Source organism: Moschus berezovskii, chromosome 22 (genome assembly GCF_049115385.1).
Source record: "Moschus berezovskii isolate FMDL1 chromosome 22, NW_MosBer_1.0, whole genome shotgun sequence".
NCBI lineage: Eukaryota > Metazoa > Chordata > Mammalia > Artiodactyla > Moschidae > Moschus > Moschus berezovskii.
The window spans coordinates 17,342,327-17,355,268 of record NC_142481.1 but is presented as its reverse complement, the minus strand read 5'-3'; the positions used below and the strand labels follow the sequence as shown (position 1 = coordinate 17,355,268).

At 53.0% G+C, this 12,942-nt stretch overlaps 1 protein-coding gene across 1 annotated transcript; it reads right to left on the bottom strand.

Annotated features, from left to right (window-relative positions):
• Positions 1-7,646: 7,646 nt before the first annotated feature.
• On the bottom strand, positions 7,647-12,240 carry SBSN (suprabasin). The gene is made up of 4 exons (XM_055410821.2): positions 10,709-12,240; positions 8,832-8,897; positions 8,670-8,714; positions 7,647-7,799 (listed from the first exon to the last, which is right to left on the bottom strand). Exons 1-4 carry the CDS (start codon positions 12,191-12,193, stop codon positions 7,776-7,778), a joined length of 1,620 nt encoding a protein of 539 aa, XP_055266796.2. The 5' UTR covers positions 12,194-12,240; the 3' UTR covers positions 7,647-7,775.
• Positions 12,241-12,942: the final 702 nt, after the last annotated feature.

The following is a 12,942-nucleotide window of genomic DNA, read 5'->3' as shown; positions in this document are numbered from 1 at the left end:
CCCACCCTAGGCGTAAGCCAGCCTGGGTCCGGGGCACCACGATGGCCGCTGGTGACCTTCACCAGCTTTCATCTCTCCCCTCTCTCCCCTCCCATACTGCCACCTACAGGTGAGAGCCTGATACTGCCATGCTTTCCAGCCACAGAGAGCCTGGGACCCCAGGCATCAGTCAGGGAAGGAAGTGGCGGCGACCCTGAGTGGTCATCAGGGCGTGTCATTTAACATCTGGGCTGAGAAAGCTGGGTGTGGAGCAGGGGAGCTGGGCGGGCCAGCCACCCCCAGGGAACGAGTGGGAGGGAAAGACCTAGGGAGGGTGCAGCTGACCCAGGCACCTATCCTGTTTACCAGGCCTGACCCAGGCACCTATCCTGTTTGCCAGGCCTGGAGGGGGCACGTGTGTGAGCTCACAGCCTGCTGTGAGGGCTGGGACTACACCAGCTCACCCCACCCCGCCCCCGTCTGCTCCCCAACGAGCCAGAGCAGCACTGGCGAGGGAGGAGGGGTCAGCACAGTGGTCCTCTCTCCTGGGCCCAGCTCAGGATGCAGAACTGGAGCATCCTCCAGAGGACTCGTGGCTCGCTGCTCAGCAAGTGTGGCCGCTTCTCCCACTCCCATGAACCCCGGGTCCTCCCATTTGGCACTGCCTTGTATTGTTGGGACTCATCGCCCAGTTAGGAGGGGCCAGTTTCCATCTGCCTTTCTCAATGTCTCCCAGTCAGTCTCTCTCCACCCCAGCACCCGCACCCCAACTTGTAACATCCATCACCTCTCACGATGTAAACACTGCCTGTCCTCCGCCGCTCCTTCCTACTTCCCTATTTTTCCGTCGCTGACTCTTTAATGATCGTAATGGTGGCGACGGTAATACCATGGTAGCCGTCATCATCTTTGTAGCTGCAGTTGATCCACGGCTTCCTATGTGCCCAGCACTGGACAGAGCGCTTTAAGGCTCAGACAGCCCTGGAAGAATCGGTCTTATTATTACCCCCATTTAGGGACAGAGAACTTGGTGCTCAGAGAGGATATAGTAACTGTGCAGCAGTGGCAAAGCCCAGCCCAGACTGGCTCGCCCCTGAGCCTGGCTCCCAGCATACCCTGCCCTGGTTCTCAGAACCTTCATTCTTCTCTGGGTAGAACTGGTTTGGGTTTTGTTCTGGGGCCATGTGAGAAGCAGAGAGCAAGAGTAAATCTGAGGCTCCGGGGTTAGTGATGGACACCCCACACCCCTCAGGACTCGCTGTTCCCCACCCGCACAGGACCTCGGGGCAGCAGGTGGCACTCATGCTCGCCAACTCCAAGACCCCTTCCCACACTTCCCTCATGGGACATCCTCACAGTGGCATAGAGCTGTCCTGTCCTTCTTCTTTCTTCTTTCTCTCTCCTTGGAACCAGCTTACCTTCTTAAGTATATTTTAAGAGACTACTTTATATCACAGATCCCCTGGAGAAGGAAAATGGTAACCCACTCCAGTATTCTTGCTTGGAGAATCCCATGGATGGAGAAGCCTGGTAGGCTACAGTCCACGGGGTCGCAAAGAGTCGGACACGACTGAGCGACTGAACAGAACAGAACAGAACAGACTTTATATCACTACTCTAAGTAGAAAGCCAGGACCACTGGCTCATAAATAGAAAGTACAAAAAAACAAAGTGAGAAGCAAGCAGTTTTATTACATTATAGCTGGTGGCAGTTCCTGTATCCTCTTTGTTAAAAAAAAAAAAGATTATCTCATCTGAGAGAGGTGTTCCGAGCCCACAAGCACAGAAATGGAGTCTCCTTCTTCACCTAATCAGAAAGTTTCTTAAACATTTTAAGAAAATGGTTAAGTTTCTCACTTTTTGATTCAGACTTATTCAAAGCCGTGTTCACAAGCCATCTAAATTCTCCCATGCCACCAGTAGTCCCATTTCTACCTTCTGGAAAAATACTGCGGTCAGAATCTGTGGACCTGAGGGGTCACTTCAAATCAGTCTGAAGGCGTGTTTATTAAATACCTGTTGTATATTTAATAAACAGAAGACTAGGTGCTTTCACATGAATGATCTCATTTAGTCCTCACTATAGGCTCGAGAGATAGATGTTATTCCCATTTTACAGATGAGGTAACTGAGGTCGTGATCTGTTTAACACACAGACAAAATCGTATACAAAATCATGGCAAAATGGAGCTGTCAGAATCTAACCTAAATCTGTCTGACTCCAAACAGCCTTTGCTGCTACAGCTCCTTGCCTCTTCTCTTCTTTTATGCATAACAGTATCCACAAATCTGATATGCCCAGACCCTCTGATTTCAGCTTTTCTCTCTAAATTACTACTTCATTCATTTAGCAAATGTTTATTGAGTGCTTACTCTGTGTCACACCTGTTCTAGGCATGGAGTACAGCATGGAACAAGATCATGAAAATCTCCCTCCTTGGGGAGCTCATGTTCACTAAGGGGAGATTGGACAATGAACATATCAGGTGATGAAGAATCTTATAAAGAAAGATACAAGGGGATGAGGAAATAGACAAGATGGAGTTTGGGGTTTGTTTTCGTTTGGGGTTTTTTGTTTTCTTGGCTGTGCCTCCTGGCTGGCAGGATCTTAGTTCCCTGACCAGGGGTTGAACCCAGGTCACAGCAGTGAAAGCACAGAGTCCTAACCACTGGGCCACCAGGGAACCCCCTCATAGTGTTTTAAGTAGCGTGGTCAGGCTCTTTGAGATGTGATCTATGACCCAAGACTTAAAAGAAGTGAGAGTGAGCCATGAGAATATCTGGAGCCTGGAGATTCCAAGCAGAGAAACAGGGCAGAGGCCCTGAGGCGGGAGCCTGCTTATTCTGTTTGAGGACCGTTGTGGCTTGTGCAGAGGGGAAATGAGAGCAGCTGAAGTCAGACACAACCAGGCCAGATTGTGGAACTTTGGGGACTGTGGTGAGGACTTTGACTCCTAAGGAGGTAGAACCAGCCAAGGACTGGGAACCAAGGAAGGTTGTGACCTGATTCAGATGTTTAGCTGAGCAACAGTCTGGGGTGGGGCGGGACTGAGGTGTACAGAGACCAGGGAGGAGGCTTCGGGGGACACCGGAGGCCGGACTAAAGGATGGAGCAAGCATGGGGCTCGGGGCTCGGTGGTGTCTCTGCTCCGCTCTACGGGGTCCTGGGCCTCAGACTGGCAGCTGCTGGCTCACCTCATCGTGTCGTGGAGCCCACGCTCAAATCCTGACTTGATTACTTACTTACTTCAAGAGGGGCGGATCCGAGGATGTCACACGGTAATACACGCTAAGAGCTTAGGACGGTGCCTGGCGCATAAGAACACTGGAAATATGTTCTTGCTAGTGTCAGACACATCACTGCTGTTGGAATACTTTCCTGACAGTTGTTTAATTTTGAGACACAAGCACAGGCACACAGGTACCCCCTGAATGGGCCAAAGGCAGAAATTTACTTTTTAAGAGGACTTATTTGGGGAATTCCCTAGCAGTTCAGTGGTTAGGACTCCCCACTTCCACTGTGGGGGTGACAGGTTCAATCCCTGGTCCAGGTACTAAGATCCCACAAGTGATGTGCTTCCCACTCCCCCACCCCCGGAAAGAAACCAGTTGGTACAGGGAGCTTATTTGGAAGTAGCCCTTCCCCCACTCAGGGTCAAAGGGAAGCCTGCCGCCGCCCCTTGAGCAGAGATGGCCAGCAGAAAAGTGCTCTGGTAGAGGAGCCAGCCATCACTGCCTACTAGCTGGGTGGCCTCCGTCAACTCTCTCCCTTCTGTGAGCCTTGGATTCATCGTCTCTAAGGGGGTGATCATGGGACCTGCCTCAGGGGAGGTTATGAGGGTGACTAAATCATGTCTGTAAGTTCTTAGTCCAGAGTGAACACCCAATAAAAGCTGGCGGTGATGGTCCCACCCAGCCTCCACTCCCTGTTCTTCCACAGCCTCAGCAACTGGCCTCCTCTCTTTCTGACTCCCTCGCCTGACTCTGCCTGTCTGGCCCAGCTTCGGGCTTCTTGCTTATACATCCCAAGTCTGCTCCAGCCGGTAGCCTCTCCTCTACTAGTTGCCAGACACCTGTGCCCGGCCTCGATCCCTCTTCCAGAACCTCTTATTCCAGGGGAAATGGATATGAAACAGGTAAGGAGATAATTGCAGGCTTCCCAGGTGGCTCAGTGGGTAAAGAATCTGCCTGCGATGCAGAAAACGTGGGTTTAATCCCTGGGTTGGGAAGATCCCCTGGAGGAGGGCATGGCAACCCACTCCAGTATTCTTCCCTGGAGAATCCCATGGACAGAGGAACCTGGCGGGCTTCAGTCCATTGGGTCACAAAGTGTTGGACACGACTGAAGCGACTGAGCATGCACACACACAGACAAGCATATAATTACAGTTTGTCACAGCACCTTGACGACCAGGATCAGTGCACTATGAGAGCAGAGATAGCCCTTTGCTCAGACTGGGGAGACCGGAAAGGACAGACAGGCAGGGCGAACGTCCCTAGCAGAGGAAGCAGAGCTCGCCAGGCCTCAAGGCAGGACTGAGCCATGCCTCTTGTAACCTTGAGATCTGGCTCAACTCTTCTCTTCCAGAAGCCTCCCAGGACTGACCCCCAGCATTATCCTATATCTCTTTGGCACTTTCAGGAACCCCATTCAAACCAAACTAGCAAGAAAATGGGGGCAAATAGAATCAACGAAAGCTTTAACTTTCTGAAAGAATGATCTCCCACTCGGAAGGGGTTCTTCCAGACCAGGTGAAAGGACGTTCAACCCAGAGTAGACCCTCTGTTCCCACAGGTGTAGGAAACATGTGGTATTGAGTTGGCCAAAAAGTTCGTTTGGTTAGTGAATAGTTGTTCAATAAAGTTCTTGTGAAAATGAAAAATATGTCTTTTATTATTACTTAAAACCAAACGAACTTTTTGGCCAACCCAATAGGAATGAATGCTTCTGTTTATTGAAATGGCGGAAACAAAGCTCTGGGATTTACTTTAAAAAGCATTGAAAATGTATCGGTACGCGAGCAGAAGGATCAGGGGAAGGGACGGTTAGGGAGTTTGGGGTGGACATGTATACACTGCTATATTTAAAATGTATAACCAACAAGGACCTACTATATAGTAAAAAAAGAAAAAGTATCAGTACATGGCTAGATGGCTTGGTGTGTGTTGAGTGGAAATGTGATAAAGCAAGCATAGTCATATGTTCATGGTGGAATCCAAGCGGTGAATATGCAGGTATCCACTCTAAAAGTCTTTCATTTTTGCAATAAGATATTGCCAGGGGAAAAAAGGAGCATGTGTTGTTTAAGCAGGGACTTCCATGGTGGTCCAGTGGTTGGGACTCTGAGCTTCCACTGCTGGGGGCCTGGGTTCTATCTGTGGTTGGGGAGGCAGCAAGGCAAAAAATAAATAAATAATAAAATAAAATAGTGGTATTCTACAAACAAGGATAAACACAGAGAATATGAAGTGCCAAGAACATTGCCTTTACTGTGCGTATCAGGCCCCTCCCCTCCCTGGTGTGTCATTTAGTCTTTATTGATACATCACTTTGCATTTGTTTTCAAATTCTGTTTGTGCTCTGTGCTTAGTCACTCAGTCATGTCCAGCTCTTTGCGACCTCATGGACTGTAGCCTGCCAGGCTCCTCTGTCCATGGGATTCTCCAGACAAGAATACTGGAGTGGGTTGCCATTTCCTCCCCCAGGGGATCTTCCCAACCCAGGGATCGAACCCACATCTCCTGTGTCTCCTGCTTTGCAGGCAGATTCTTTACCCACTGAGCCACTGGGGAAGCCTTCCCAGGAAGCCTCTAAATTCCCCAATGGCAAAAACACTGTCTCTATTTCTGGTCCCACGGTTGATAGAATTTTGGAGCCAGAAGCCACGTTTGTAGTCCTCTCTTGCAGACACCCGCCCCCCTTTATATGGGAGGAAGGGGAAGGACATGGCCCCCAGGCACCCGGTCTCCCAGCACTCCGCCCATGCTAGGTGAGTGTTCTGCAGACTTTATAGGTAACTGGGCAAGGTCAGGTTCTGGAAATAGACAGGCCTGCTACTTTCTCATGGGTTACCCCAGGCAAGTGGCCTGGCCCCTTGGATCCTCAACTTCCTCATCCATACAGGGTAGATCATATCCTTTGGGTTGGAGGAAGCTTAAGTAGTTGTAGAGTATCTTTCATATGATACCTGGAACCTACTGCATGCTCAGTATATAGTAGTTGCTAGCATCATTGCTCGGAGAAGGCACTGGCAAGCCACTCCAGTACTCTTGCCTAGAAAATCCCATGGATAGAGGAGCCTGGTAGGCTGCAGTCCGTGGGGTCGCTAAGGGTCGGACACGACTGAGTGAGTTCACTTCCACTTTTCACTTTCACACATTGGAGAAGGAAATGGCAACCCACTCCAGTGTTCTTGCTGGGAGACTCCCAGGGACGGGGGAGCCTGGTGGGCTTCCGTCTATGGGGTCGCACAGAGTGGGACACGACTGAAGTGACTTAGCAGCAGCAGCATCGTTGCTCCGGGCTTTGCACCATCCACAGATCTGAAAACGGGGCCTTGTGTGTCACCATTCCTCTCATAAAGAGGCCTCCCTCCTGTCCCCGGTGTGCCCTCCCCCTGAGCCCTTTGTGGTCCCACCAGAGAGAAGACCTTGCAGGAGTACCTCCTTCCTCTCTCCTTATTTACTGAGTCCCCTCCCTACTGATACTAAACAGCAAAAGAGGACTTCCCTGGTGGCACAGTGGATAAGAATCTGCCTGCCAACGCAGGGGATACAGGTTCGATACCTGGTCCTCGAGGTCCCACAAGCCGCAGAGCAGCCAAACCCCGTGCGCCACAACTACTGAGGCGGTGCCCTAGAGCCGGGAGCCACAGCTACTGAAGCCGTGAACCGCACCTCCGGAGGCTGGCACCCTAGAGCCTGTGCTCCGCAACAAGAGAAGCCACTGCCATGAGAAGCCCACCCACCATGATGAGAGAGTAGCCCCCACTCTCCACAACGAGAGCGAGCCTGCTCGCAGCCATAAAGACCCAGTGCAACCAAAAATAAAATATTTTTTAAATATTAAAAAAACAAAAACCAGCAAAAGACCTCTGGGTTTTCAGAATATCCTTTGTGGCTGTTTCTCCCTCCACTTGTTGTGTGACTTTGGTCGTGTTTCTTAACTTGCCTGAACCTCCGTGTGATATTTTTATAAAATGGGGCAATAGCAGTACCTCTTCCCTAACTGGTCAATTGAGCATGCCTTAATTGCACAATACACACGGGTCACTATTGGTATTCCTTTGGTGCCACGCCCCTGAATGAGGATGCTAACTTTGGGGGCTCCACCAAGGTTCCTGCCATTTTTTCCCTGGGTGCTCCTCCCCCCACTACTGGCCTGGAGAGGCTTTCCCTGCATGGATTTCCTCTCGGTGCCAAGCACTAACTTTGCACTAGTGAAGCATAACCTGTCCCTGTAACCACCCTCTTCCATCAGATCAGCCCAAAATCTCCAGCTCCACCCATCCTGTGCATCAGACTCCCGGCTCCTCCAGCAAAGCAGCAAGAGGAGGAAAGACAAGCCTCCCCACATGGATCCCCCGCTTAGGGAGCACAGCGGACCATGATGTTGTACAGTGTGTTGTATTTATTCACAAGTCTCAGTATTGCCCCCTTAAGGGACTCTAGAAATCCATCCTCCCCCTTCCCTTCCCCGCCCCCCACCCCGCCCTGCGTGCCCCAGCTCCTTCGGGTCATTTCAGCGGATACAACAATAGGAATGTCAGTCTCTTCAACGAGGCCAGTTCATCAGCTTAGGGAATGATGCTGGTGACGCTCTGGAGGAGAGAAGGAGAGAGGGAGTGGATACAGAGTCTTGCGTCCTCACACCCCCTAGAGAGATGAGAGGGAGACTAGCTACTCCGGCCGGGAATTGCTTCTGTTCCAGGGACTATCCTAAGGACGGCGGCACCTAGCCTCAGGAAGAACAGGGAGCCGGTCCACCCAGACACAGGTGCCAGGAGGCTCGGTAGAGACTGAGAAGCCTTGTCTGCTTTGCCTGAGAGGATCCTCCACCACCTCCAGAGCCCGGGAATAAACAAGGGTGTGTCTCTGAGTTTCTGCCATAGTCTCAGGGCTGTTCCACACCCTCACCCATTGGATCCAGTTTCAGGCTGCTGAATGTACTGAGCACAGATGACAGCTAGGACTTCTCTTCGGGTCTAGAGGGAGGCCCAGGATCCCAGAGGAGCCTTTAGCCCGGTGGGGGGTGGGGGGTGGGGGTGGGGCTGGGAAGGACTTGCTGTCCACCAGGGACGGAGCTGGGGTTCCCGCCACCCGGGATGTTGCCACAAGACAGCAGGGACAAAATAGCCAAGGGAGTCACAGTGAAGGGAGGGGGTGTGACAGGAGATGCTGAGGGGGGTGGTGATGGGCACACATGGGAAGGTTTCGGCAGCCTCTCCCTCCCTGGCTCCTAGACGCATAGGGACCCCTAGAGGTCTTTTCTGTTTGGATGTGAATAGAAAGCCCAAAAGGTGAGCGCAGGATGTGAAGGGCAGAGAGCAGGGAGGCAAGGCAGACCAGAGCTGGGAAACGGGTTGGCTGGCATCTGCAGAGCCTGAGTGTCTGTCCGCAGCGCAGCTCTCAATGAACAGGTGATGGGAGCGGGTGTGAGAACATCTCCCAGAAACCACCTGGACACTCACCTTCCACAGGACTGACAAGGCCATGAAGGGCTTGTTGACCGAAGCCTGAAATTCAAGGATAAGAGGGTCAGTCCGCAGCATCGGTCCCACCTGCCACCCGAGGAGAGCCTCCGCTCCCTGCACCACCACCCTCCGAGTCCACGTTGTGTGCTTGAGACTTACTCCAGATGTTAAGGTTGTGGTTGCGGCCCCTCCGTGCTGGGCGGTGGATCCGCCTGGATGACCGTTCTGTGGATGAAGCCCAGACTGTCGTTACAACCCCCCAGACCATGAGGGTCTCCCAACTTCTTTTTTCCCAGTGGCCTGTCTCCCCTAGGGTGACTGGGGCTGGGGTGGGAGGCATAAGCTCACCCACTGACCCCGCACTGTCCAGGAAGAAAACCCAAAGCCCACATGGCTGTGGGAATTCCATGAAAGATGGGAGGAGAAGCCAGGAACCATGTCTGCCCTTACTGGTCAGTCTTCCCTCAATTCCCTTTTGTTCTGGTTAATGAGACGTTCTTAGTCACTGAGAAGGGGCCCCACTGGAAAGGGAGCCCAGAGGAGCCATACAAATACCAAGACCATAGCTTAACCTCCACCCTGACCTCTAAAACACTCTTCTACACACACTGCAGCCTAATCACTCATTCGGGCTGATCCCCATCCTGAATCCTCCCCAGACTCTCAGCAGTGCCTCCGCCTCTGCACTGCTGCTGCTAGCCTTGAATCCCCAAACCAACCACCCTCTCTTGGGCTCTAGTCAGTGAATCTTAGCATCTGACTCACAGCCCTCTCCCTTACCCTGCACACTTTCAAAATAGTTCCTTTCTCCACACCCACCCATCCCTGGCTCCGTGGCTGCCAGCTTTCAAGGCCTGGGTCAGTCTGCAAGCTGGTGTCCCAAGACTCCGCATGGAGAGTGGGGAGTGGGGAACTGGGGCAGGCAGGAGTCAGCCTTCTCTCGCTCCTCCTTGGTGCCCATAATGCCGTGCATGGTGCAGCTTGCCTTCCAGTATTTGTCCCCTCTACCTAAGTGGGGATCAGAAATCCCCCAGGAAGTCTCCCTGGCGATCTAGTGGTTAAGACTCCAAACTTCCAATTCAGGAGGTGGGACTTGGACCCCTGGTTGGGAACTAAGATCCCATAGGCTGCATGGCTATGCTCGCTATGCTTAGTTGCTCCGTCATGTCCGACTCTTTGCAACCCCGTGAACTGTAGCCCTCCAGGCTCCTCTGTCCGTGGGGATTCTCCAGGCAAGAATACTGGAGTGGGTTGCCATGCCCTCCTCCAGGGGATCTTCCCAACCCAGGGATCGAACTCAGTTCTTTGGTCTTGCAAGCAAATTCTTTACCATCTGAGCCATCAGGGAAGCCCATGCTGCATGGCATGGAGAAAGAAAGAAACAAAGGAAGGAAGAAAGGAAGAAAGATCCTCTGGAAGGCCTCCTCTGACAGGGCAGTGTGGAGGAAGAGAAAGAAGCCCAACTTGCAATTCACCAAAGCTGTGTGCTAGCCACGTGACCTTGGCAAGTCCCTCAAACCTCGCTGAGCTTCGGTTCCTTATCTGAGAATCAGGGAGTCAGCATCCTTATCCTGACTACCTCAGAGGCTTGCTATGAAAATTAAACGGAGTGGGCTTATCTCCCAAAGCTAGTCCTCAAGCTCATGCTGACGTTCTGGGTTTTCTCACCACTCATTCTCTTTGCTCCATTGTAGATCTTGGCCTCAGTAACTGCTTCCTAGTCCTCAGGGGAGGCTGTGCTCCTCCCTACCCATCACCTTAACTGGGAGGGCAGCTCCCTGGAGGTGGGGCTGGGCTCCCGTCCACACACTCTGATACAGGGCTTTGCAGATAAGATGGCTTAATCTGTCTGACAGGTTGGCCACCAGCTCCTTTGTAAGGGAGATGGAGAGTGGGAAGCTCAAGCTTCCCCCAAGGTTAGCCGCCCAAGCTTCTTTCACCAAATGATGGTGATATGGGCTCCCCAAATGTCCCAAGGGTTGAACCTCTCCCTCCCCAGCACCCTTCTCCCCACTTCCCCACCACTGTTCACCTACATTCAGCAGCTGGTTGGCCTCCTTGCCGGCTTGGTTGACCCCATTATGAACATTCTGCTGCAACCTGTCCTCCTCCTTCCCGGCCTGGCCTGCAGCATGGTGGACACCTTGGCCAAGTTTCTCCGCTTCCTTTCCAGCCTGGCCAGCAGCGTGGTTGACCCCGTGGCCCAATTTCTCTGCCTCCTTGCCGGCCTGGTTGACCCCATCATGGACCCCTTGAGCCACTTTACCCGCCTCCTTTCCGGCCTGTTCAACGGCATGGTGGACCCCTTGACCAAACTTTTCTGCCTCCTTCCCAGCCTGATTCACTCCATGTTGGACCCCCTGAACTATTTTTTCTCCCTCTTTCCCAGCCTGCCCGGCAGCATAATGAACATCTTTGCCAAACTTCTCTGCCTCCTTCCCAGCCTGATTCACTCCATGATGAACCCCCTGGACTACTTTTTCTCCCTCTTTCCCAGCCTGCCCAGCAGCATGGTGGACCCCCTGACCAAACTTCTCTGCCTCTTTCCCAGCCTGCCCAGCGGCATGGTGGACCCCCTGACCAAACTTCTCTGCCTCTTTCCCAGCCTGCCCAGTGGCATGGTGGGCCCCCTGACCAAATTTCTCTGCCTCTTTCCCAAACTGGCCAGCAGCATGGTGGACCCCCTGACCAAACTTCTCTGCCTCTTTCCCAGCCTGCCCAGCGGCATGGTGGACCCCCTGACCAAACTTCTCTGCCTCTTTCCCAGCCTGCCCAGCGGCATGGTGGGCCCCCTGACCAAACTTCTCTGCCTCTTTCCCAGCCTGCCCAGCGGCATGGTGGGCCCCCTGACCAAACTTCTCTGCGTCGTTCCCAAACTGCCCAGCGGCATGGTGGGCCCCCTGACCAAACTTCTCTGCGTCGTTCCCAAACTGCCCAGCGGCATGGTGGGCCCCCTGACCAAACTTCTCTGCCTCGTTCCCAAACTGCCCAGCGGCATGGTGGGCCCCCTGACCAAACTTCTCTGCCTCGTTCCCAAACTGCCCAGCAGTATGGTGGGCCCCCTGGCCAAACCTCCCTGCATCACTTCCCGCCTGGTTGACCCCATGATGGACCCCATGAATCACTTTGTCTGCCTCCTTCCCAACCTGTCCAGTAGCGTGGTTGACCCCATGGGCAAGCTTCTCTGCTTCCTTTCCTGCGTTTCCGACGCCATTGTTGATTCCATGGGCTACCTTGTCCAAGCCGTGGTTGAGCCCCTGGACGCCCTTGTCCAGCTCCTTGCCGGCCTGGTTCCCCACGCTGCTGAGTCCATTAAAAACCTTCTCCACTTCCCTTCCAGCTTGAGTGATTCCATTGTTGATGCCTTCCAGGGCCTTGCCCACCTCTCTCTCTGCACTGCTCAGCCCTCTGTTGATCCCTTCGATGACCTTCTCAATGGGGTCATTGTTGGCCGCCCATCCAGGCAGGGCCCCCAGTAGCAGCAGGAGGGAGCAGGAGCTGAGCAAACTGGCAAGATGCATATTGTTGGGCAAGCAGGGAGGATGCAGAGAAGAGCCAGGGAGGCAAAGCTGCTATTTATCCTCTGCCTCCTTTGCTCTTCTCCACCCCTCATGACTCAATTACCCTGTGAGGTACTTAGTCCCCAGTCAGGGAGGTATTTCCCAGGGAGATCTGGGGTTGAGCAATGAGAAGAGGAGGAAGAGGGGGTGAGTCATGAATGGAGAAGGCTCACGCGGCATCTTTGCTCCTTGCCCAGCTCGCACCCTCCACCCCAGAGCCCAGATGTCTGCCCTTTCAATCACCTGCTCTTTTCATTCCTCAGTTACTATCCAGGCTTCATCTCTCTCAACCCCATCTTCAGTCACCCTCCATCCCTAGGACCCTGGCTGGTTCTTCAGCATCTTCACTCCTCTCAGGGGCTCTAAGGATCCAGCTTCCCCAGCAACAAGAGTCTGAAAAGATGGGGAGCAGGGGCCAGAAGCACCCCCCAGGGAGTGGAAGGAAGCATTAGACCTTGCTCTGATTGTTGTTGTTGACCCCCAGCCCCTGCACTTACTATGCTCCAGCCACACAGGTCTTCTCTCTGGTCCTCAAACACACCGAGCTCATTCCTGCCTCATGCCCTTGGCACTTCCTCTTCTCTCTGCCCAGAATGAAGAACTCAGATTTTCACAGGTTGGATTCCTCCTCACTCTCTTCTTGCCTCACCTTCTCAAAACACCCTTCCCTGGCCCTCCCCCAGTTATACTCTGTAATGTCATCCTTTACT

Bases quoted from the DNA above. Each gene is read 5' to 3' on its own strand.
- SBSN (XM_055410821.2), bottom strand. From the start codon at position 12,193: ATGCATCTTGCCAGTTTGCTCAGCTCCTGCTCCCTCCTGCTGCTACTG. The intron at 8,898-10,708 runs GTAGGTGAACAG...CTTCATCCACAG, and splicing joins AGGCCAACCAGCTGCTGAAT to AACGGTCATCCAGGCGGATC. The intron at 7,800-8,669 runs GTGAGTGTCCAG...TCTCTCCTCCAG, and splicing joins CCTTGTCAGTCCTGTGGAAG to AGCGTCACCAGCATCATTCC.